General features: G+C 41.6%; 2 protein-coding genes across 18 annotated transcripts in view; one reads left to right on the top strand and one right to left on the bottom strand.

Annotated features, from left to right (window-relative positions):
* The window catches only part of Kalrn (kalirin RhoGEF kinase), a 724,529-nt gene that overhangs the window by 428,745 nt on the left and 269,371 nt on the right, over positions 1-26,413 (top strand). For all 17 annotated transcript variants that reach the window (XM_045147196.1, XM_045147195.1, XM_045147193.1 and 14 more), the window contains exons 22-27: positions 755-937; positions 2,307-2,425; positions 8,563-8,629; positions 9,105-9,214; positions 23,082-23,151; positions 25,609-25,698. In XM_045147196.1, the coding sequence (XP_045003131.1) occupies positions 755-937; positions 2,307-2,425; positions 8,563-8,629; positions 9,105-9,214; positions 23,082-23,151; positions 25,609-25,698 (639 nt within the window). The remainder of the gene's footprint in view (positions 1-754; positions 938-2,306; positions 2,426-8,562; positions 8,630-9,104; positions 9,215-23,081; positions 23,152-25,608; positions 25,699-26,413) is intronic.
* On the bottom strand, positions 5,452-6,097 carry LOC101615556 (ATP synthase F(0) complex subunit C3, mitochondrial-like). The gene has a single exon (XM_045147210.1). The coding sequence runs from the start codon at positions 6,030-6,032 to the stop codon at positions 5,604-5,606; it is 429 nt and encodes a 142-aa protein (XP_045003145.1). The 5' UTR covers positions 6,033-6,097; the 3' UTR covers positions 5,452-5,603.

Raw genomic sequence — 26,413 nt, 5'->3', positions numbered from 1 at the left:
AGGTTTACCTTGTTGGCCCTGTGATGACCACTGGCCAGCCTCATTCACCCTTTCCTTTCTCACTAATGGAAACTGAAGTTAGAATCTGGTGGTAAAAGGGACAGAATTGACTCTTCAGTCTCATAGTTAGATTTCTTTGGATCCCAGCCTGCATCAACTGATGATGATAATTAGAACCTGACTCGGAGGGCAAGTACTAAGAACAGAGGCAAAAGGCCCTGTTGCTTACTAATGATGGGGCCAGTCCTAAAACCTAGTCTTCCAAGTTTTTCATCTGTGCCTCAAAGAGACACATACCTTCTCCCTCCAGCTACTTCTTAAGGATGGGTTATGATTCAGGCGAGTCTCAGATATGGTGCTCTATAAATCAGTGAAGCACATGGTATTAATGCAAGAGAACCTCACATGGATAGTAATGGATAACATTTCTGGCTTACCAAGTTCTTAGAGTGGTGCCTGGGAGTCCCTGCCGTGTTCCAGATATTCTCCTAAGCATTAGGCATTGTTCATACTCACCACAGCCTCTTGAGGCAGATGCTGTTGTGACTCCCATGTTGTGGGTGAAGGGCTCAGAAGGGCACAGGGGTTGCCCTCATCTTCTCAAGATCAACCCACTAGTGAGTGGCAGAGCCATTGGACAACCCAGGTATACAGCACTGAGGTGCATACAGTGCTGAGCAGGGAGAAGAGGTATTGGGGTGAAAGAACATGAGGAGAATATGATCCAGTAACTTTAGGATGTCTTTTGGGGCAGCAAACAAAGGAGAAAGTGAAGCTCCTGATTCAGCTGGCCGATAGCTTCGTGGAAAAGGGCCACATTCACGCCACAGAAATAAGGAAATGGGTGACCACGGTGGATAAGCACTACCGAGATTTCTCCCTGAGGATGGGAAAGTACCGGTACACCCTGGAGAAAGCCCTGGGAGTCAACACAGAGGTAAGTATTGAGTACTGCAACTGAGATATCTTCCCCTCACCTCTTCTCACGGCCACTGGCCTCATCACTGTAGAGGAAGAGCATTAACAGAGAAATCCTTCTGAGCTGTTCACGCCCCCCCCACCCGTGAGTATGTGCCCTATGAATAATGGGGAGGTCTTGCTGACCTATCGTCTCTAGCCCCTAAAGAATTGCAGAATTGGCTGGCCAGGAGCAGAGACTATGGCTACAAAACAGGCTTTTTGCTATATTGAGTTGTTGACTTTGAAAGCTGACCCTTTTATTTAGGTCTCCTCAGTGCCATCATATAACCAATTATGTTAATGAGCCAGTGATTAGAGTCCTTAGTGTGTATAATACTCTTTCAGGAGCAGGGGTGCAATTTGTGCAAGGCTATTTGACATTTCAACTGAAAGAAGGCACTATTTCCCATGAAGCAAAGGAAGACTGACTTTTAATCTTTTCTTTATAATAGGGGTCAGTAGCCTATGAATTAAGAGCTAAATACACCCTGGCATTTAATCCTAAGATTTCATTTTTAATAGGCCCATTCTCTGAAGCAGAACAGCCTTGATGAAGTGGTCAAACCACTAAAATTCGAGGCAGTCTGTGTTTTCCCTCGGTTCTAATCTGAGTTGTTTTTGGTTTTTTTTTTTGTTTTGTTTTGTTTTTGTTTTTCGAGGTGGGGGTCTCACTGTAGCTCAGGCTGACCTGGAATTCACTATGTAGTCTCAGGGTGGCCTCAAACTCAGAGCAATCCTCCTACCTCTGCCTCCGTGCTGGGATTAAAGGCATGTGCCACCACGCCCATCTTGTTTTTGTTTTTGTTTTTGTTTTGTTTTGTTTGCCTAGGGATTCCAACATGTGTAATACCAAATGATGGCTGAAATAATCAGGCATGTGTATTTAGATGGTTCAGTCACTGATCAATCATCCAACTTCCTATTTCTATAAGAAATTACTTGTTTAATAAAAAATGGGTTTGTATTCTTTTGACAAATAGGTCTTTTCTAAGTTTCTGTGTTTCTGCTTCACATTTATTTTGTTTGTAAAGAGGTGTGGGTGTGTGTATGTGTGTGTATGTTTCCATTTAATGAATTAAACACCTTTTGGAAATAGACACATATCTGTACCTATGGATATTTAACATTAAACATTTTATATCCAGAACATTTTATATCTTTACTACTTGACAAAAAAAAAGAATTGCCTAATGAAGGAGAGGGCTTGTGGAGACATTTGTAGGAGCCCCATCTTGTCATCCTTTTCCATTATATTGTGTGTTTCCTCACTTTACCACCCCCAACACTCGGGTCAGTGGCTTTTCGAGGACTTCTCAAAGGTGACCTCTGTGATCTGTCTCATACAGGATAACAAGGATTTGGAACTGGACATCATCCCAGCAAGCCTCTCAGATCGTGAAGTCAAGCTACGGGATGCCAACCATGAGGTCAATGAAGAGAAACGAAAGTCAGCTCGGAAGAAAGAGTACGTGCATGGAGCTCCCATTGCAGCTAGCAGGCTCTTCCTTATGATAGCTTAATATGTCCTCTTGTCTAGCTGCAGAGGTTGAGATGAACAGACATAATGCTTCATTGAGAATAGGGGCTCACTGGAGAGCTCTCAGTAACTTCTGTCTGTCCTAGAGCTGAGTGTTCTTCAGGTATCAGGGCCTTCCTGGAGGGTGCTTTCCTCTTGGATCATCAAATTTTATTTCACAGTGTCAGAAGTCAGCTGTGACCAAACCAAACTGTCCTACCCATGAGAAATCAGACTTAGGGAAGCTAAGCCACTCTTCCCAAACATAGTCAGTATGTAATTGATACAGAATTTATACCAGTTCTGACTCTTCATCATTCTGTACACTGTGATTAGGTCCCACTGTGTCTCTCACTGGTTCCACGTTTCATACGGTTTCATTCTACTCCCCCCTCACCTCATTTAATGATAAGATATCTCAAGGTGTCACTATCTGGCCTCATCTAAGTAAATCTAATTCCAATATCCTTCCCAGTGAGATGACATTGTTCAGACAGATCACTGTCACTGACTTCCTTCAGGTGCAAGAATGTTATAGATACAGTTGTTTGCATAAGGCTCCTGACCTAGACCTTCTGCTTTTGGTTTGCTTTTTTCCTTCCCTCTCCTTGTTCTATTTTTTTCCTATGTGATTTTATTTTGCCCCTCTATCAATCCTATTCTCTAAAACCCAGCTCATGCCCAATACCACTACAGTCTTTAAAAAAAAAAATTTTTATTTTTAGAGACAGAGAGAAGTGGCGCACCAGGGCCTCAGCCACTGAAATCGAACTCCAGACACTTGCACCACCTAGTGGGCATATGTGACCTTGTACTTGCCTCACCTTTGTGCATCTGGCTAATGTGGGGTCTGGAGAGTAGAACATGGGTCCTTAGACTTTACAGGCAAGCACCTTAATTGCTCAGCCATCTCTTCAGCTCTCTGTCAACTTTTTATCTGCAGCCTCTTCTGCCATAGGCCCATTCCTTCTTTTCTGATTCACATTCACTCATTCCAGTCTTTCCATTCATTCCATTGTTAAACATGCTTCTCTAGCTACCTTACAAACTCTTCAACAACAACAGGTACTTTATACTCTCTTATGTGAACCGATGGTGTCAAGAATATAAATGAGCCAAGAGTCTAGAGATTGTATTGTAGCCACCTTCTTGTTGCTGGCACAAAGAACCCAACCAAGAGCAGCTGATAGAGTCAAGGGGATTTTTTTGGTTCACAGACTTGAGAGGAAGCTCCATGATGGCAGGGAATCATGGCATGAGCAGAGGCTGGACATCAACTCCTGCCCAACATCAGGTGGACAACAGCAGCAGGAAAGTGTTCCAAATACCAGTGAGGGGAAGCTGCTAGACACTCATAAACCTACTCCCAGAAACATACCTCCTCCAGCAAGGCTCTAATTTCAAAATTGCCATCAACTGGGGACTTAGCATTCAGAACACATGAGTTTATGGGGGATACCTAATTTAAAACACCACATTCTGCTCCTGGCCCCCATAAACTCATAACTATCTATGTTGTAAAATTCAATAAATTCAGTCCAACTTTAAAAGTTCCCATAGTTTTTCAATCCCAGTATTGTCCAAACATCCCCATAGTCCAAGGTCTCATAACTGTTAGCCTGTAAATCCAAAAGAACATAGTGGCACAGAGTAAACATCACACTACAAAATACGGCATTGGATATAGCAAGGAAAGATTGAACTGATACAAGATCTAAAACAAACAGGGCAAACATCAAATCCTGAGGCTCCAAGCCTGATATTTGTAACCCATGACAGTGTCTGAAATTTCCAATTCTTCCTCTCAAACTGGACTGCTCCTAGTTGGGGGAAATTTTCATCCCATGCTGGCAGCTGTCCTTGGAAGCCATCTCAAGCCATCCCTTGGAAGGCATTACCACTAGGTCTCCATTGCAACCCACATTTAACCCTCATGTCTTCATCTGGGCTTCGTGCAGGGGCTTCCAACAGTTTTGCTTCATATCACCCATGGCCATTTCCAAAACAGAAAACTATTGCAAAGACAGTGACCCTCTCTTTCCTGCATTTGATGTATTCCATAGTACCATGTTGCTACCAAAAGTATTAATCCAGAAGGAATAAATCCAGCTTTGAAGAGGAGGACACTCCTTCAGCATTCAGGCCCTCTTCTTTCAAAAGAGTCTATACTTTTCCTGCCATCCCAATGCGGAACAACTGGCCTAATCTCAATGGTTGTAATATCTCAAACAATTGCATCTAAGTGGGCTCTGCCTTCAGCCTGAAACTTTCTTTCTGTGCCATATCCTTCTGCTCTTCTATAAACCAGAGAGAACAGAGAACAGAGTCTTCCCTGTCATGCCTCAGAAGGAACCAATCTTGCCTACACCATATGTCAGTCTCTGGCTTCCAGAACTATGAGGCAGTATATCCATGTTGTTGAAATAACCCAACTTATAATACTTTGTTACACCAGTCCATTTCTATGCAATGAAACCTACACAAGTTCTCAGGATATAGGAAAAATGCAGCAAGCCTTTCACACAAACTGCTAGTTCAGTCCAGAAAAAGCTCTTTCTTCCTCTCATAGTCACCACAGATGGTTTAAATATGTGGGAGACTATGCATAGGCTATTTGCAAATGCTTTGACATTTTAGAGGAGGAACTTGAGTGTCTGTGGGGATCTATGGAAGCCAGAGAAGAAATCTCCTGAGTATCCTGAGAAAAGACCAGTCCCAATCTTATTTATTTGTTTTTTTTTTGATTAGTTGGTAGGTAACTCTTTACACATATTTCATATTAGTCAAGAATTATAGGGTCTTAGATATAGAAAAAATAAGCTATGTCAATCTTATACTTTCTTAATTCTTTCTTTTTTAAAGTTTTTATTTATTTACATGCATGTGAGTAGGCATGCCAGAGTCTTTGACCACTACACACAAATGCCCATCCTGCTTTACGTGAGTGACTGGGTACTTGAACTTGAGTCAGTAGATTTTTTTTTTTTAAGTTTTCATCTTTAATGAAATGAGTTTGGAAATAACGTACATTTCCATGACACCAACACTACAGTTTTTGGAGTCACAGTAAGATACACAGAAATACATCCGTAATTACTATGAATGCCAACATTTCAAGCAGTAATTCCTAATACATGGCAAACAAGATCAAGAAAGCAACCATCAAACAAAAGAGACCCATAGCTTCAGGCAAGGCAAATCCCAGGATAGCGTATGAGAACAGCTGCTGCTTCAGTGAAGGGTTTCTGGCATAACCAATGATAAGAGTGCCAAAGACTGTTCCAATACCAGCACCTGAACCAGCGACTCCTACTGTTGCAGCCCTGACACCAATAAATTTGGCAGCAGTATCAATGTCTCTGCTGATTGCACTGGTCTGAAACCCCCTTCGGACAAGCTGACACACACCATTCTGGGCCCCATTAAATGCTGTAGAGCCCTCTCCAGTCCTAGCCTCTGGTCGAGATAACACTGATGCAGAAATTGGTCTATATGCAATTCTGGATCCAGCTCGGATCAGAGCGGGGGAGCAGGCGAGCTTGGCGCAGGTGAACATCTTGCACGCTTCCGGGCGGCAGCCGCGGGATCTGGGTGACAGGCGACATGGGCTCGTCTCTTCCCGGGAGCTTGAGTCAGTAGATTTTGAAAGCAAGTACCTTTAACCAATGAGTCATCTCCCAAGCCTCATACTTTGCTTTCTTTATGCTGGGATTACAAAGTGACAACATGCAGAGATCTCTGAAGGGCTTTATGAATAATATTTTGTCAGACTATGGATAATATTAGAGAAACAAACAGTGTCTCCAAGATTATGTAGCTCTGTGGAATCATTTTATCAAAATGAAATGAGATCATACCTTCCTTGAAACTGAAGAAACAAAAGCTTGTGTACGAACTAATAAGATTGCATTAACTTGTTAGAGGTGCACAACAAAGTATTATGAGTTGGGTGATTTCAACAACATGGATACACTGTCTAAGAGTTCTGGAAGCCAGAGACTGAAATCATGGTGTAGGCAAGGTTGGTTCTTTCTGAGGCCTGAGAGGGAAGGCTATGTTTAGGCCTCTGTTGGCCTTGCAGATGGAGATGTTCATATTCATATGGTGTTCTTCCTGAACATACATGCCTGTATCCAAATTTCCCCTTTTTGTGAGGGCATTGGTCATACTGAGTTAGAGCCCACCCTATTCTGGTATTGCAATGACTATTGTCAAGTAAGGTCAAAATCTGAGATATGGAAGAATAGTCCTTGTGTGTATTTATTCCCAGAGGTTCAGTTCAACTCATAACAGGGAAGAAAAGGAAGAAACTGTTCTTGGCCAAATCTTCCTGGCTTCCTTTGAGAACACCAGAAATACAGCAGGTAAAAGATGGGTAGTAGATCAAACAAAGTCAAGCAGAGAGCAGTGGAAATAAATTATGAAGAGATAGGAAAGGCTGTAGGAGGCAGATACAGGAAATGACAAGGGCAGGAAACCCAAGGCAAGGAGATTGAAGACAAATTTCCAAAGCCCTTTAGCTGATCTTCCATCTGTCCTGGTTCTTCAGTAATCTACAGACTTGATCACTGAGTATTTTCCAGCCATCTCCAATGTGCCAGACAGTTTGTGCACATGATCTTACTTAATCCTTGCAGCAATCCCAGGTGATCAACTGTTTTACAGCTAAGAATTCTGAGTCATAGAAAAGCTGAGAATCAAGTCCTACTTTAGTTTCTGCTTATCTGACTCCAAAATTCAGGCACTTTCCATTCCAACCACAGTAAAGAATAGGAAGAGCATGACTAATTGACTTCCACAAAAGTGGAAGTTTTCATCAGTCTTTAATCTTAATTTTTAAAAAGGCCATTGTTAGAATAAAGTATTTCTTTAAGGGAAATCCCGCCAAGATAGAAGTCCAGGAGAAGATGCTACTTACTATTTGCTGTGACATTTTCAGGAGGGGACACTTTGCGGGCATTAAGTCCCAAATTTTCTGTGTGACAGAATACCTGGAAATAAGAGTTCTCATTATGAAGTCCATGAAAAACTGATTTAGGAAATATAAAATAAATGTATAAGGATGTAGTTTGTGCTATATTAAATTGTATTGGTAGCTAACAAGATCCATTTCTAATGAAAATTTATGGAGGGAAGAACAAAGTAGATACACTGTAATGAAGTCATACATCATAAATTTAACTGTTGTTCACCTGTTGTGTTATTTAGGGGTTCAAAAAAGGGAAATGCTTTCCTTAAAGATACAGAGCACAAACTTCTCAACTGCAGAGCAGTCTCTTAACGTGATTAGCTTCATATTGAGCATATCAGCCTTATGCACATCAATTTATGACATGAACAAATCCCATTGGTGATAATGTCTAAATAGTATAATCTATCAGAGGCCAACACTGTGGCCTGTAGGTCCAACTTGACTCATAAAAACTTAGCCTCTAATCTGCAATTCATTTTTTAGTTATTTAAACGGTTGAAAAAATTTTTAAATACTGTTTGGAATATAAAAACTTCAGCATCCATAAATAATTTTATTGGAACATGTCTATACTCATATCTATGGCTCTTCTCATGTTCTATTGACTAGTTATTACAGAGGCTAAATAACCCACAACTATGATCTTATTCTTCACAGAAGAAAATTGTAAACCCTTGTTCTCAATGATGAATTAGGTATCTTTGCCTGACTTTGAAACCTGATTTAACTTGGGTACTGAGAAGCATTTGGGCATACATCTATGAACTACAGAACAGAAATCATTCTGGGGGCTATGAGAGAGATATAGGAAGCTGATATTCAAGCTATCTCTAGCTGGTAAGATGGTGTGCAAACAACTCTGAGTCTCGTGCACACATGAAAACACGCATGTAATTGAGAGCCATGCATATCAGCACTGAAGATGGAGTGGAGTGCAAACGTGCCGCAGGGATGCAACACAAAAGATAAGGGTGAAAGTGACTCAGGAGAGGAAAGGGGGGATGTTGGTAAAGTTGAAAAGAGAACAGTCTAGTGTCACAAACGCTGGCATGGGAAGGTGAGGTTGGAAGGAAGAAGGCACTATACGTATAAACAACCACATGTTGTCTTCTAGGTTCATTATGGCTGAACTACTCCAAACAGAGAAGGCTTATGTAAGGGACTTACATGAGTGCTTAGAGGTAAGTCTCTGTGTTCAGTTCACAGCTCCATTAGTGAAACAGCATCCTTGCCCCTGTCAGGTCCTCAAGGGGAACTCAATGTTCCTACTGTTTTCCCAGAAACTCAAATTAACAGGCCATCAGGAGAAATTGTCTCTCCAGAGCCAACCATAATTTCATGGGGGTTTAAAATGCTTTTGAAAAGGAGGTCTACACTTCTCTCTGACTGGGGCTAGACCCAGCCAAAATACATGAAAGTACATAAGCCACTTCAAAATAAAAACCATGACACTCATTTAATAAATAGCATTTGCTGAAATTGGGGTAATGGAATGTTCAGGTTTTACTTACTTTCTGTTCTGCTTATTTAACACTTTACTTTTTAACTCTGCATGCACTCCTGGTCCCTGGCTTGTCTCACAAGTTTGAAGGTGTCTGTCTGTCTGGATTTCTTGTGGTGTATTAGCCAATGACACAAAACTATTGTATCTTACAGACCTACCTGTGGGAAATGACCAGTGGTGTGGAGGAGATACCCCCTGGGATCCTTAATAAAGAGCACATCATCTTTGGCAACATCCAGGAGATCTACGATTTTCATAACAAGTATGTTCGTGGAAGGTTCAGTGAAGTACGCTTAGAGTGTGAATACCAGACATCTGGGCTGCCCAGAAAGTGGGCTGAAGCCAAATGGTACATCTTAACATGGCACAGTCTTTCTTACCTGACCGGATCTCATAGTCCATAGCTGTCAGACTTTTTTCTTATTCACCCTTCCTTCACAGTTGTTCAAACTGCACAGTGGAGAGACAAGTGAGTGTTCTGCATGTCCCACCCCAGTTCTCAGAGGCTGAGCCGTAGCATACACATCTGCCCAGCTAGAATGCTCCCCAGGCTCAGAGGAAACCAAAGTAGCTTCTCCCCATTCCACCTGTGCAAAACCCTGCTGTCAGGAGTCACCTGGAACTAACCATTGTGGTTTGGGGTTCCAAATTCCCTTGAAGTTTTCTCTCACCTCTTTCCTCCACACTCACTACCCTATCATCCTACCCTCGACAAAACAACAACAAAAATAATCAAAATACTTAATGTAGCACATTTCTTCACAGCTTGTAGAGGACAGCATCTGTTGACCTGTGTGTTTTATTGAAATAAGTAGAGCCATTGAACCCTAAAACTTCACAATCCATCTTTCCAGCTCCCAACTTAAGACTCCTTTATGCCTTATACTTAGCATGTTTGTTGTTGGTCAGCAAGAACATTGGTGTGACTGTTTACATAACCAACTGATAGAAATAACACAGTTTCTTAAAGCTGTGCATAGTGGCACATGCCTTAAATCCCAGCTCTCGGGAGGCAGAGGTAGGAGGATCACCATGAGTTCAAGGCCACTCTAAGACTACATAGTAAATTTCAGGCCAGTCTGGGCTAGAGCGAGACCCTGCCTCAAAAACAAAAAACAAAAAAAAAAAGGAAGAAAGGAAGGAAAACAGTTTCTAAAATATAAGGAGAGAGAACCTTGAGACACAGGAAGAACATGGCATGAACTTCTCAAGTTCCCTTGGGAGCATGCAGCAGGGAAGGCTATGTGAGGATATTCCTAGGACTTACTGAGTTGAGACAGTAATGCTGGAGATAAGACATCCAGCTCCAGAAGTCCCCAAGGAGACCATGTGCATAGGTGGAGAACCCCCCTTCTCCCCAGGACATTCTTCAGGGGAGCTTTCTGCAGTAGCAAAACAAAACTCTGTATTGTACTGTCTAACACAGTAGCCACTGTGTACATGTGGCTATTGAATTAGTGCTGGCAAGGAACCCAATTCTTATTAACTTAATTTTAATAAATTTACTCACAAGTGAAAACTGGCTACCATATTGGACAGCCCATCTATGCAAAATAAAATCTCAATAAAGCTCTGTGCTGAGAATGACCATGAAGCAAGCAAGAGCTGTATGTAAATGGATCCTGAGCTCTGAAAGGTCTAAATAAGTGATGAAAAGTTACTGTTCTGATTGATGGCTAATCCCTGCAGGAATATCAGTTTAAGGAGGCCTAAAATGTATAGTGCCCATAGCATGCCAACCTTATCAGATTATAAGCCAGTAAACTCAAAGTGGAGGACAGTGCCTTCTGACTTTCTAGGGTACTCAATAAAAATTCCTAGTTCTGGGCTAGAGAGATAGCCCAGTATAAGGCACTCGCCTACAAAGCCTGATGACCTGGGTTTGATTCCCCAGTGCCCACATAAAGCCAGATGCACAAATTGGTGCATGTACCTAGAGTTTGTTGGCAGTGGCTAGAGGCCCTGGCGCACTCATTCTCTCTATTTGTCTCTCTATCTCTCTCTGCTTGCAAATAAATTATGCACATCAATTATATACATATATATGTGTATATGTGTGTGTCCAGTCCATTTTTTCTTAATCACCAACTTTAATCCTCCCTATTTGATTTATCTAACAAGTTCCAGACATAGAAATAACCTGTCCTGGGCTGAAGAGACTGTATAGTCACCAAGAGCATTTGAGGCTTAAGCATGAAGTCCCCCTGGGCCAGAGACCACTGAGTTCAACTCCCCAGAGCCTAAGTGAAAAGCTAGGCATGGCCATACTTGTCTGACTTATGGTCTCTGGGATACAATCAACAGATCTGACTTTCTTCAAGCTGTTCCTAAATTGACAGACTATGGTGTATTAAGATCTTGACATGTACGTACTATGAACCCTACTTTTCCCAAATGTTTGTAAAGGGAAATAATACTTATTTCAAAATGGCACATCTGGGCTAGAGAGATGGCTTAGCAGTTGAGGCGCATGCCTGCGAAGCCTAAAGACTCAAGTGAGATTCTCCAGGTCCCTCATAAGCCAGATGCACATGGTAGTGCATGCATCTGGAATTTGCATGCCCATTCTATTTCTTTCTCCCCCCTCTGTCCCTCCCTCCCTCCCTCCCTCTTCCCTCCTTCCCTCCCTCCCTCTCTCTCTCTCTGTCTTCCCCCCTTCCTTCCTTCCTCCTTCTCTCTGTCTCAAATAAACAAATAAAAATAAATCGATAAAATCATGGAACAATTATGGCACAGGATCTAGCTTTACTCTGCCCCTTTTCTGGTTTCAGGATAGCATTCTAGTAAGCCATGGAAAATGGTATCATAATCTTTTAAATATCTATAACTTCACCTACCCATTACAAAATGCGAGCTTAACAAATTCTTTTATAAAATCAAATTAAACCATATTGAGCTGCATTCTGTGATTAAGAAGAATAAATACTACTCCAAATGAAATAGCTGCCAAGCACAGGTGACGTTTTTAGAACATTAGGAAGAAAAAAGGAACTAGCCTTTGAGCAACCAAGAGATGTCATACATACAGAGTTTTTATCTGTTTAAAAATATTTTTATCTATTTGTAAGCAGATTGAAAGAGACAGACAGACAGACAATGGAAATACCATGGCCTTTAGCCACTGCAACTAATTCCAGATGCATGTGCCACTTTGCACATCTGGCTTTACATGGGTACTAGGGAATCAAACTGAGTTGTTAGATTTTTGCAAGTGCCTTAACGGCTGAACTATCTTTCCAGCCTGGTTTTGTTGTTGCTGTTTTGTGGCAAGGCCAACATACTGGCCTTTTTTAATGTAAGAATGAGAGTAAGAATTGGTGTGCCAGGGCCTCCATCCACTACAATCAAACTCCAGATGTGTGTGCCCCCTTGTATGCATGTGTCACCTTGTGCATCTGGCTTACATAGGACCTAGAGAGTCAAACATGAGTCCTTAGGCTTTGCAGCCAAGCATTTTAACTGCTAAACTATCTCTCTAGCCCTCCAGCTCATTTTTATCTTTTATTTTATTTATTTATTTATTTTGGTTTTTTGAGGTAGGGTTTCACTCTGGCCCAGGCTAACCTGGAATTAACTATGTAGTCTCAGGGTGGGCTCGAACTCACGGTGATCCTCCTACCTCTGCCTACCAAGTGCTAGGATTAAAGGCGTGCGCCACCATGCCCGGCTCATTTTTATCTTTTAATAGAAGTACGTTTCTGTCCTCCCTACCAGCCTCTAGACCTGTTGGTTATGTAGCTTTCAAGGGCATAGAAATTTAAACAAATACTGTAAGAATCAAGAGCTTGGTTGGGGATGTAGCTCAGAGATACAATACTTGGTTAAGATGGCAGAAGCCCTGGGTTCTCTCCCTAGCACCACACACACACACACATACACGTGCACACGTACACACATACCAGCACACACACACAGAATTAGGAGTTTGAGTGACTAGCTGAGTGAGCAACATTAAATAAAAGCTGACAAAAAGAAGACAGATAAATGGCAAAAGAAAATACAAAAGTAAGCAGGGCTTGATGGTACAAGCCTGGATTCCTAGTCCTCAGGAGACTAAAGCAGTTTGATCTAGAGCTCAAGGCTACTTGAACTACAAAGCAAGATCCAGGCCTGCATGGACTACATAATGAGACTCTGCCTCAAAACTTCTAAAAAAAACATGAACTTAAATAATGAACAGGGGCTGCTCAACAAAGCAACACTGTACTATACTATAGTGTCCATCACAGCCACTGTGCCACAGTGTGGCATGATAATTGACATTAGTAATATCCCTGAATCATTAGCATGTTCTGCTTTAAAAATAACTCTGTAATGTATTTAGAAGGCTATTGACTAATGTTAATTAATGTTGTAAATTACCCACAAATCTCAGGAACATCCAAGGATATTAAGCTGTATATTAAACTTCTGCACTATCTAAAGCTGAAACTGTATTCATAATGAATGCTTTCAACTAAAGCCCCACAAATTTTGATTAATGGAAAAAATTTAACATTCTAAGATCTCTGACAAATAAAAGATGAAATGCTAACTGCCCAAACTTAGAAAATACAGGGACAGTAAACTCCTTAGGAGACCGTGTCTTTCACAGGATATCCCAGTATGTGACACATAGTCAACCTGTAGTGAGTATTTGTTCTGTGGCTGTGTGACTAGATGGATGGATGGATGATGGATGACCTAAAAGTAAAATTACATTTTGCAAACTTGAGGCAATGCCATTCAAGTCATAACTCATTCTTTTGCTTGTGGAAAGTCTCAAGATGAAGGAAAAACTCTTACATATGACTTTATCCCTCCTTGACCAACAAAATAATGGAATTTCTAAGTGAAGGAATACCTTTGTGCTTCTTAATGGAAAGACCACAGAACTGTCTGAAAGACAATTCTTTGTTCTTTAGGAATATATTACTCTGAACTATCAGGTTTATTGTTTTTAACCTGAAAATATAAAATGGTTCTATCTAACTCTCATGTGTAGCTCAGGCTATATGCCTAGACTCCGGAAAGAATAAAGGAGGTGGGGCGGGAAGGAGACCAGAGGACTGTGTGGGGAGAGGGAGTGGAGAAGACAGAGAAAACTGATATAGACACTACCTTGGTGTCCAAATCATGGATCAAAGAAAGATTGTATGCCCTGACATACACATGCTTGTATGCTATGTGTAATGGGGAACTTAAATTCGACAAGATGGCATCCTTACTCCATACGGTGCACTGTTAATTTGGTTCTATTTCTTTCTCTTCCTCTATTTTAATGGTGGTTGCCACCCATAAGTTGTTTTTGCTGCCGCTAGAAACCGTGGTTGGCCCACAACCTTATATGAGACGTTGGCTCCACCGGGTGGTAAGGAAGAGGCACTGCAGCTCAAACCCTTCATGTGCATTTTCTATGCACTCCACCCCTCAAATGCGTGTGATATTAGTTTTATCCCTTTTCCATGAAACTGCAGAATTGCTAAATGTATGATTTAGAGGCAATTTTTTAAAAGTCTCTAGTCTTCCCCCTTTTTATGTTTTATGGAACCTAGAGTTTATAAAGGTTGATGGCCTCCCCAGACCAATTAGTGACACAGCCAAGAGCCCCACTCTCATTTTAATAACATTCAAACACTGGAGAGCATAGATAGAGAAGACCTGTGTGTTTCCTGTGCTACAGACCCACACTCCAAGGGGTAACTGCAAGCGTTACACATGTCTTGAGTGGAGCCTACAGAAGGTAGCTTTGGTCTTATTGCCATCGTTTGTGCATTCAGTAAGCTGTGCGTAGTAGATACTGGGCAGTACCCAAAGAAGGATTAAACCTAGAATAGGATTTGTCCAAGTAATCTTAATTTCAGTTGTAAACACTTTTTGGCTTTCATGTCTAGTTGCTAAGCAGCACCTTAATGGCTATAAATAATATTGAATGTGAAATTCATTTTTTATGTTGCATTTATTTTGGCATTAAACTTGGTATGTATCATGCATATAAGTTGTTATGCGTCTGACCACACAAGGTATCTAGAATAAGGAAATATTCAAAGACACACTTAGTAGGTAGTGATGCAGCTTAAGCTTGGACACTGTGTGGGTGTGCTGGTAGAAGTGCATCATCCCCAGTACACCTCTCTTCCCATTCCTCAACCAGGCTAAAGGTCCTTGGTTTAAATAAAGGGACAGAGCCCACAGCTTAGCCTTGGTGCTCAAAGTATGCCAAACCTACTCAGCACCTTCCATTCCTTGCTTCTGACTCTCCGTGAGTTTAATGTCTGTTCCAATATGCTCACAGCTACCTTAGTCCTTGCAGTTTAGACCCTCTTAATTCTAGGCTTTTAATTTGTCATTAATGGATTCTTTAAAATAATCATGAGCTTAAGGGAATGTCCTAGACTACCATGGATAAGTATGCCTAACGGTTTTCTTACGCTACGCCCACTTTCATCTCTTTGTAGATTCTCATTTTGTTTTCTTCTGACCTGTTGCCACAACCCTTCCTCCTTATCTTCTCCCCTCCTGTCCCCGTTCTGACATTCTAGCAAGCATGTACCCAGGCACACACAAGGTCACCAACGACTTTTCTCTGTGCAGATACAACCTTGATGTGCCCAACCTGGTTGGGAAAGTTTTGGGCTCTTCCATGCAGAAAGGCTTTTTTGGCAGCAATGAGCCAAATTGACCTTTGGAGAGAAGAATGAAATGACTCAGGATATCTTTGGAATGGTACTGTTTTCATGCGCACTATCAAAATTGAGCTTTCTATCAATAATGCTAAAGGTGTTGTTTCTCAGGGCTCTGTACACAAAGCCACAGGACATATGTTCCTTACAAGTAGCTGCATAACATATTGCATCATAATAGTTTAGCAGAGTGATGGCTTTGCTCACAGCCCCTGATGTGGTGAGGGGCGAGGTGGGGAGCAGGGGATTTGTGGGAGTATTGTCAGCTGTTAGGCTGTGATTTCAACTAGAGTCTTGGCAAAGGAAATAGAATGATATTGATCAGACTAACAACCTGTCACTTTTATAAACTTCAAATTAAAAAGACAAATAGAGTACCTAAGGAAACTGGCTCAGGGACTAAAGATGCTCCTTTGCAAAGGCTGCTAGCCCAAGTTTGATTCCCAGTACACACACGGAGCCAGATGCACAAAGTGGCACATACGTCAGGAGCTTGTTTGCAATTGCAAGAGGCTTTGATGCACCCATTCTCACTCACCACTCGTTCTCTCCCTTCTTCTCACTCCTCATAAATAAATAAAAATTAAAAAAATTTTAAAGACAAGTAGAGTGTAATATTCCACTCACCTGCAATAACACTAAGATTTTAGTGAATGTCTTCTTCAAAGTTCTGTTGATATGCCCAGCACCATCCTAATACTGTTTTGATTCTTAGCTTCCCCAACAGCCACACACACACACACACACACACACACACACGTTCCATGCTATAGAGTTGAGGCAAGACTCACCAGCTGGAAGTACTTTACAGCATTTGCCCTCTACTATGATCTGTGGGCTGGAGACATTAGAATAGTCCAGCAGGCATTTCTAAACCTGGCTCCTCACCCTAGAGGGCAATGCACAGCCAGGTGTGCCCACTCACATGGTTTTCTAAGAATGCCCTTAGAGACAAAATCCAGTAGTTTCTGCCTTTGCTTTTGAAGGAAGCTTGGAAAGTATTGCTACTGTGTCCATGGCATTCAGCCACAGATCGTGGGAGTCCTGCAGCAAAGCAACCAGATTGCTCTGCCATGTCCTGAACTTGTATGTTAGGTGACCTTGGAATCCAACCTCTGCTTACCACCTGATCAAGGTTTCCCCAGGGTACACTCAAGGGAAGGTGACCAGCTATAGAATTTCAACAGGGGCTTGCTGGGAAAAACTCCTAGGTATAAGTCTCCAAAAGTGAGAACAGGTGTGACATGTGTGTGGTTATTAAGACTGGATAACACTGGTCCTGATGAAACACTGCTTTCTTAGAGCCTGCTGCCCACCAGACACTGGGACTTACTACATCCCTCAAGCCCCCAATGAGGTTATCACTTAAAAATAGAGATGAGGTTCTAGAAAACCTCCTCACACCTGTGGCCACTGTGAGTGATGATTCTTCAGCATGTGCTTGCTTGTGGGTGGCAAGGACAGTTAATACATGGGTAAACTGGTGGCATCTGAGCTGTGTTAAGACCTTCACTTGAAGCTAGGTGTGGTGCCACATACCTATAATCCCAGCACTCAGGAGGTAGAGGCAAGAGGATCAGAAATAGAGGCCATCCTTGGTAACATGCTGAGCTCAAGGGCAGCCTGGTCTAAATGAGACTTTGTCTCCAAACAGAAGGAAAGAAGACAAGAGAGGGAAGGGAAAGACAGGGGAGGAACACCCAGAGCTTTTGGTAACATCCCTAGAATTGACCACCCAGTTCAGGGATTCATCTGTCCTCCATTCCTTGATAAATATATTGTTCTCCTTCCAAAACGTATAAAAGCTTCATGTCATTTCTTCAGACTTCACTCTCATGTGGAAATATTCATGTATACATAAACTTTATGAAACTATAAGGGTAATGTAGTTCACTTATTAAAAATTATTAAAAATTCCTTCATGTCACAGAAAGACATTAGTCATAGAAAATCATATGCCATGCATTTAATTCAGTTTACGGTGTTTTCATTTGCTGAGAATTAAAAAAAAAATTTTATTGACAACTTCTATACTTATAGACAATAAACTGTGATATTGCCCTCCCCTCCCCCATCTTCCCCTTCACAACTGTGCTCTCCATCATAACCCCTCCCTCTCTCCATTAGTGTCTCTTTTATTTTGATGTCATCATCTTTTTCTCCTATTATGAAGGTCTTGTGAAAGTATTGCTGGGCACTGTGAGGTCTTAGATATCAAGGCCAATTTCTGTCTGGGCAGTTTCATTGTAAGGAGTGGGACCCTTTATTTGGCTCTTACATTCTTTCCAGCACCTATTCCTCAATGGAAACTGAGCCTTGGAGGCTGTGATAGAGATGTCTTAGTGCTGGACACTCCTCCATCACTTCTTCTCAGCACTGTGTTGCCTTTTGGGTCATCCTAGTGGTCATCACAACCTGAAAAGAGAAGCTTTTCTAACCAAAAGTGAGAGTAGCATTAATATATGAATATGAACATTAAGTGTAGTGCTTTCAGGGCAGTTTGGTGATAATAATATATGCATTTAGCCAGACAAGAGAAGGCTTTATACTCCTAAGGCACATGACCTCCCCTGCCATAGGCTTTTGACTAGGTTTTCAGTCCCTGGCATGTATTGCCTCCCATAGAGTGGGCCTCCAGTCCAATTAGAGAGCAGTTGGTTTCTCCCAGAGCAGACATGCCACTATTGCACCCTTTTACTCATTTGGCCTGTTTGGCCAAACTTGAGGCTTCCAGTGTCCACTTTTTACACTGCCGATGACTTCTGTCTCCCAGAGGGCTGCATGTAGTACAGCTTTTTCCAGGTTGGTCTACATGGAGAAGGTTTTCAGCTCATGCTGAGATTTTTTTTTTTTTTTTTTTTTTTTTTTTTTTTTTTTTTTTGGTTTTTCCAGGTAGGGTCTCACTCTAGCCCAGGCTGACCTGGAATTCACTATGGAGTCTCAGGGTGGCCTCGAACTCACAGCGATCCTCCTACCTCTGCCTCCCGAGTGCTGGGATTAAAGGCGTGCACCACCACGCCCGGCTAAACATGCTGAGAATTTTTTAACAAAGGAACTTTCCATAGTGTTTTGGTAGTTGCTGTTACAAAAGGTTATGGTGTTGCTCTTGTTCAGTTGCTGGAATTTTTAATAAAATTCCTAGCACTATCTTCGTTTGGATCCATTTCCAGTTCTATAGATACAGTTACCATTGTGTGCTTAAAATTAATATTAAAGTGACCTGATCAATTGGCTTTGGGTCAAAAGATGAGGAAAGAGGGAAACTTACTGAATTGGCATGGGTATCCCTGAAACTTCCAGAACAAAAATACAATTTTATGCCAGGCATGGTGGCACACACCTTTAATTCTAGCACACAGGAGGCAGAGGTAGAAGAGTCACTATGAGTTTGAGGCCACCTTGAGACTACATAGTAAATTCCAGGTCAGCCTGGGCTAGAGCAAGACCCTACCTCAAAAAAAAAAAAAAATACAGTTTTATATTCTGCACAGAATGTTGTGATCCAAACTGTTCACCATTTCTCTGGCCACTCTTTTTTTTTTTTTTTTTTTTTGAGAGTGAGAGCGACAGACACAGAAAGACAGATGGAGAGAGAATGGGCGCGCCAGGGCTTCCAGCCTCTGCAAACGAGCTCCAGACGCGTGCGCCCCCTTGTGCATCTGGCTAACGTGGGACCTGGGGAACCGAGCCTTGAACCGGGGTCCTTAGGCTTCACAGGCAAGCGCTTAACCGCTAAGCCATCTCTCCAGCCCTCTCTGGCCACTCTTAAAGAAGAACAGACAAGTTACTGTGGGTTGGAGTTCAGAGGGCTGCAGTAAGAATCCTGGTCATATGCATAAAGAAACAGGCTTCCTACCAGCAAAAAGCAGTGTCCTAAGCATTTGAGTCTCCTGATTCTCCCTGCTCTTCTCTTCCTTGGCCCCCCTTTTCTTTAAGCACCTTATTTTCTTTCCCTGGCCCTCACCCTGCTGCAGCTCAGGTTCTCTTTGCTGCTTTCCCAGCCATTCTGTCCCCTTCCTTTTGCCATCAGGTCGTCTTGGCTCAGAGCTGGATCTCCAGTCACGTCTTCTCTAGGATTTGTCGTAAAAGCTAATGTGAGGAATGGCCACATAAGACATTCCTGAACACTTTCTGAAGGCATTGTATATTGTAAAAAGGGGGCCATACAAAAAATGACTTTTACAATTCAGTTCCATAAATTAAAAGATTATAAATACATGCACGCACACATGAACACACACATGTGCGTGACCCTGTATGTGTGCATGTATGTGTACATAGAGATGGCCTGATTGGCTCTTTTTGCAACAAAAATGGAAGTTTCCTTCGGACTTTAACTTTGAGCCTCAGTTATAACATAATACTTTCATATTTTTAATTTTTTTTAATTTTTTTTTTTGTGTGTGTGTATAGGTCCGAATCTCTTGGTTCTGCCGTCACCTTCTACCTTCTTTATGAAACAGGGGCTCTTGTTTTGCCACTGTGTATGCCAGACTAGCTGGCCCACAAACTCTCTCAAGCTTCAAGGTTCTCCCGGCTCTGCCTCTTACCATCGTAGCTGCATTGTGACCACAGATCCCTGTGCTACTTTGCTTTCTGCTGAATGGATGCTGGGGAGGATCAGGCTGAGCAGGCAGGCTTTGCAAGCAAGTACCTTTAGCTGCTGAGCCACCTCCTACTTCTATTTTAGAATTCATGTTAAATGGGTATGTTGAAACTCACCTACAGACCTTGAAAAATAGCAGTAAACATGATACTGCATTGGTTTTGAGCACTGCTTACCTGCATTTGTAATGCCCAAATTTCATTAGAATGCTTTTTGCTCCATTAGTCAGTTTAGGAGACTGTAAAATTCACATTTAAGAAAAAAGATGGACTTCCGGCCAAGATGGCGACTGCCTAGCTGCCCTGCAAAATACCTGGGAAAGAAAGATAGATGCAGATCCTAAGGAGAGAGCCACCCCATCATACCTCAAAAAGGTCCCGACTGAAACTAAGGAAAATTGGCAAAACAAGCAAAGGTGCTGCTTTCCTTATGAACCAGATACCAGCACAAGGGGGAAGGAGACCAATACAGAGAAAAATCAACTCCTACCAAATCAGACAGCCATAGCCTCAGAGGCCCCCAACACTTCATCACTGAAGCAGACCAAAAATGAACCCAACATGGCTCAGGGAAATTTTGCGGAAGAGGGGGACGGAAAGTTATGTCAGAGCCACATGTTGGGTCATGATATGCAGAGACATTTATCGTACCAATTACTGTGGGCTAACTCCACAATGCACAACCCATATACATCAGCAAGGAGGGGCCATTGGGGAGGGGGTAGGTCACGGATGAGCCTAATAATGGTACCAAACTGCCTGTATTTGCTGAATAGAAAACTAATAAAAAATATATATATAAAAAGAAAAGAAAAAAGATGATTGTAACCAAATGGCTACTGCTGGAAATCTTTCAAATTTCAAATGATATTTTATGATTTGCTCTACAAATGGCCTTTTATTGTGGAAAAAAATTTCAATTTATAAGTTGTGCACCCTGGCTAACGTGGGTCCTAGGGAATCAAACCCGGGTCCTTTGGCTTTGTAGGCAAGCACCTTAACAGCTAAGCCATCCCTCCAGCCCAGCTTTGTCACTTTTGAGTACTTCTACATAGTATTCAGTTCTGTGGATATATCACAGTTCAAATTCCGTATTCTATACAGACCATACTTGTCATTGTAAACAGTGCCACAACTACTACTCAAAAAAAAAAATTATATATATATATATATCATCTTAGCTATGTAAATATTACCATAAGACAAATATAGAATTGAACTTTCAGGATCAACAAAAACATATGTTTATGATTTTTATGAAATTTATTGGTTACTCTTTTTAAAAAATCATATCAGGGCTGGAGAGATGGCTTAGCAGTTAAGCGCTTGCCTGTGAAGCCTAAGGACCCTGGTTCGAGGCTCGATTCCCCAGGACCCACGTTAGCCAGATGCACAAGGGGGCGCACGCGTCTGGAGTTCGTTTGCAGTGGCTGGAGGCCCTGGCACGCCCATTCTCTCTATCTCTACTTGCCTCTCTCTCTCCCTCTCTCTCTGTCACTCTCAAGTAAACAAAAAATATTTTAAAAAAAAATCATATCATTTTCCACTCCTAGAAGCAATCTTCCCCAAAGCCTCCTATTTTTCATTTGAAAAGAAATTTTAATTTTTCTTTATTTATTTGAGAGCGACAGAGAGAGAAAGAGAGAGAGAAAAAATGGGTGCATCAGGGCCTCCAGATGCAAATGAACTCCAGATGCATGTGCCACCTTGTGCATCTGGCATACATGGGTACTGGGGAATCAAGCTTCAAACCAGGTTCCTTAGGCTTCACAGGCAAGCATTTAACCACTAAGCTATCTTTCCAGCCCCCTTGAGTGAGTTTTAAAAAGCAAACTTCAAGCCAGGTGTGGTGGTGCACACCTTTAATCCCAGCACTCAGGAGGCAGAGGTAGGAGGATCACTGTGAGTTCAAGGCCACCCTGAGACTCCATAGTGAATCTCAAGTCAGCCTGGGCTAGAGTGAGACCCTACTTCAAAAAACCAAAAAAAAAAGCAAACTTCATTCCAATAAATTTCTGGCATGTTAGAACTTATATTCTTTAAATCTAAACCAATAATTTAATAATTAATTAGAAGTCATTGTAAACATTTTGTTATGACTTACCAACACAGAAAGGAGCTATAACTTAGACATCAAGGATGGCAGATAATTCAGTAGTAAATCTATTCTACTTTGAAATATACTGTGACTGTCCACTTCCTTTAAATTACCTTTCCTAATAATGTCCATATTACAAAACAAAAAAACATATCAAGCTGGGTGTGGTGGCACACACCTTTAATTCCAGGACTTGGGAGGGAGAGATAGGATCACTGTGAGTTCGAGGTCACCCTGAGACTACATTGTGAATTCCAGGTCAGCCTGGCCTAAAGTGAGACCGTACCTCAAAAAAACAAAATTTTTTTTAAACATGTAGCACAAACTGGCTCTTGGTAGAAGAAGAAAACTAAAAATTACATGATTGCCATTGATGAGTTAGGGTTGAATTATTTTTTCATTTTTTTTGTCTATTTTTGGATTCATAGGTGATAGTTTTTTATCTGTATCTTTTTAAAAAATATCTACAGTGTGCTTAGATACTTGGATTAAAACAATAAGTTCAGAATTGCTAATAAAATGAAAGGTACAACACAGCTACAATATTTTTATTATCTGTTTTCATCCCAAGATATGTGAACCTCTCAGGGGAAAAATATTAAGTGGCACTCATTAATCAGTAAGCATCCATCTTGACCCTCACTGCACTATCACTTACAGAGTAGAAAAGGCACATGTAAGTAATTGGGAGTTGACTGTTAAATTGTCCCCAGTATAATCCTCGGTGTCAGGGTGTCTGATACAGCCTTTCTCTCCCCTTGCAGCATCTTCCTTAAAGAGCTGGAGAAGTACGAGCAGCTGCCTGAGGATGTGGGACACTGCTTTGTCACCTGGGTAACCAACTGAATTCCTTCCCCACTGTCCGTGTTTCCAGGAGTGTACCTCGCACCACTTTCCCATGCCTGACTTAAAAATTGGTGTTACTGCCAGTCTCTCTTGGGACCAGGTGCCACAGGAGGGGTCATGAGTGAATCTTTGAGAAGCTTCTGGAAAAACCAATCTATCCCTGACCAGGGAGCCAAGCCCTCCTTAGAAGAGCTGATAGATGTCAAGTTCAAGGTCCATCTTGAGATCTCTGCAGACTTTCTAAAATTGTGAGATCAGGAGAGTAGAATAAGACCACCACCCTTGCCACACACAGTTCAGTATGTGTACAGGATAAAGACTGAGAAACTAGAACTTTCAGGAGCCATCTAAACATTGGTTAGACTTTCTTCTTTAATAGAGAACAGACTCTTGTGGTCTCCATCCCAGTTTTTACCTACAAGATGAGTATCTAGTCATCCTCTTTCTCAGTGCTGTATCATGGGCCAAGTCACTGGGCTGAATGCACTAGGTTCTAGTAATATAAACTGAAAAAAAAAAATCAATCTTCATTAGTACTCCACCATACCTTATTCTGTGCCCATGCTCATCAATGTGACTGCAGAGAACTTTGTGGCAATCCACCAAGTTCAGCTACATATAATACTCCTCCCAAGGGCTAGGAATTTTACTATGTATTAATTCCCTGATTGTAATTTGTAATCAGAGTGGACTAATTGCCTTTCAGAATTGTCTTTACAATCCAGAGAGTTAATGTTCCTAACATCCCTGTGTAACAAGCAGAGCTGTGGTTATATTTTAGATTTCAGAGATGGCTCATCTCAGAAAAGAGGTTGAACAACCCACTAACATGTAATAAATGTCCAAGTCAGTCCCTCAATTCAGGCCTGACACCCACACAGGCTTTCTCTTGAAATCTCAGTGTTTGCTTCCAAGCATATTTTTATTTCTTCCAAAAATCTCAGATTGCCATCTTATTTTGTTCTAGTGCATGATTCAGTGCACAGCCCAGCATAATACTGGTAAGTATGTTATGCTGCATAGCCAGTATAACAAAAATCAAGAGGGATTATTAAATACAGGATAATTTTGAGTCTTGATTCATGCAATTTTTGGACTTTCTTTACAATCAACAATAAGTATGATTTAATGTCATCTCTTAGGGATGATGAGTAACTCCTAAGTAGTATACATCCCCTAACATTGGTTTCAGGAAACCTGTGGTGATTAGAAAAGTTATTCTTTTTTTTTTTTTTTTTTTTTTTTTTTTTGGTTTTTCGAGGTAGGGTCTCACTCTGGCTCAGGCTGACCTGGAATTTACTATGTAATCTCAGGGTGGCCTCGAACTCTTGGCGATCCTCCTACCTCTGCCTCCCGAGTGCTGGGATTAAAGGCGTGCGCCACCACGCCCGGCTAAGAAAAGTTATTCATCTTTTTCCCAGAATTACCATGAGGAGATTTTCTTAAGTCTTATGATTTTAATATATGAGTGTAGTATAGAAATGAAGAGTAGAAGATTTGCTTATAATATGTTGAGTGGTGGTAATTAAGACTAAGTGTTCAACCACTTAACTGTCGGAATTAAAGTCACTTAACTGACCTGTGCCACAATCTTCTCAACTATCAAGGTGGACCAACAGTAGAACCCACCGTATAGGGGTGGCCTGAGGACCAAGAGAGTGATACACATGAGACAGGACAGCAAAGCTGGATGTGATGAGCATAAACTTAGGCTAGGCTGCTGTCTCGGGAGAGGCTATCACAAATGCCTGAGAGGCAGGAAAATGGACAGCAGTTCACTAGTGGAAAAAGCACTTAGTGGTCAAAGCATGCTTTCTCAGCAGAAAGGTGGGGAGGTCATGAGAGAATTCAGTGAGTTTTCACCCAAATGCAAGAGCCTTGGCTTGAAGTAACAATCACTGTTCAGAGCCACTTCAAGGGTCACTCCATCTTCTTCCCTAAGTCTTATCACTGCTCCTAGGACATGGAGGACGGAACTGTAGTTGCATGACGAGTGCCCAAACTCCCTGAAGTAGAGATCATTATGGAGTACAGACAGAGCTCCCTGTGAGAATATAGCTCATCTTCACTTTTTGTATTTGTCTTGAACATGGATGGCATTTATGCTTTTTTTTAAAGATGAGAAACATAATTATTGGTGATAAAAAGTAAGGGTAATTTATAAATGAATTTTGTCCAACCTCCAAATACATGAACAAACTTCTTTTGCTCTAGCTCAACCTGGTATTACCCTGTGCTTACTCTCAGCAGACCTTTTCTACATTCAGATAGGAGAAAAGCATCCCAACGTGCGTTAGGGGACTATGGGCTGAAAGGAAACATGTCATTTGCCAAAGAGAATGCAAGCACTACTTTCTGAAGAGTTAACTCTGCAGCCCTTGCTCATCCTTCAGGCACAGTGGACAGAGGGAGCAACTAATGGATGCTTGTCTTTGTTCTTTTCAGGCAGACAAGTTTCAGATGTATGTCACCTACTGTAAAAACAAGCCTGATTCCAACCAGCTGATCCTGGAGCATGCAGGCACCTTCTTTGATGTAAGCTGTGGTTTCCATTCTCAAGCAATCAGAGAGCACAGGGGTAATGCTTTGCTGCTTTGCAATGAGTGTTCAGTTAGTCTTTGTGCCTTGTTTTTCTTTCCTGGCCACTGTCAACCTTCACTTCATGGACAAAGTCTGGAGAAAAGCTAGCACAAAACAATGCTTGTCCTTTGTTTTAGACCACCCCTTCTCAACTGTGGTGATTTTAGGCAAGGCAAAATTTTTCTGTAGGTCTCAGCACTAAGCTTAGACATAAACTTGGTGTTTAGAAGACTCAATGATTAAGATGTTCTACTTCATAGAATAGCTTTCTCAATCATAGTCGTTCTGAAAGTGGGCCAAGCCACATCAGCATCTCCTGAGCATTTGTTAGAAATGCAAATTCTGAACCTCACTCCAGACCTGTTGGCTCAGATAATTGGTTAAGGCCTAGCAATTTGAGCTGTATGGAGCCCTCCAGAATCTCAACTTTGAGAATCACTTTTCTAGCAATTGTTTGCATTTTGGCTACACAATTGAATTGCAAAGGGAGCTTTGTATAATACTGATTCCTGACACCTCCACTTGAGATTCTGATGTGATGAGCCTAAATGTGGATTGTACTGGGATTAAGAGTCCAGTAAGAGCTGTGTAACCAGGGTTGAGCACTTCTGGTATCACGAACATCAAGAGGAAATATGCCTTGTCAGAGCCTTTGATTTCAGATGAGTAC

This window comes from Jaculus jaculus, chromosome 4 (assembly GCF_020740685.1).
Source record: "Jaculus jaculus isolate mJacJac1 chromosome 4, mJacJac1.mat.Y.cur, whole genome shotgun sequence".
Taxonomy (NCBI): domain Eukaryota; kingdom Metazoa; phylum Chordata; class Mammalia; order Rodentia; family Dipodidae; genus Jaculus; species Jaculus jaculus.
This window is presented reverse-complemented; position numbering and strand designations above follow the sequence as displayed.

Coding starts and splice junctions, on each gene's coding strand:
- LOC101615556 (XM_045147210.1), bottom strand. CDS start 6,032: ATGTTCACCTGCGCCAAGCTCGCCTGCTCCCCCGCTCTGATCCGAGCT.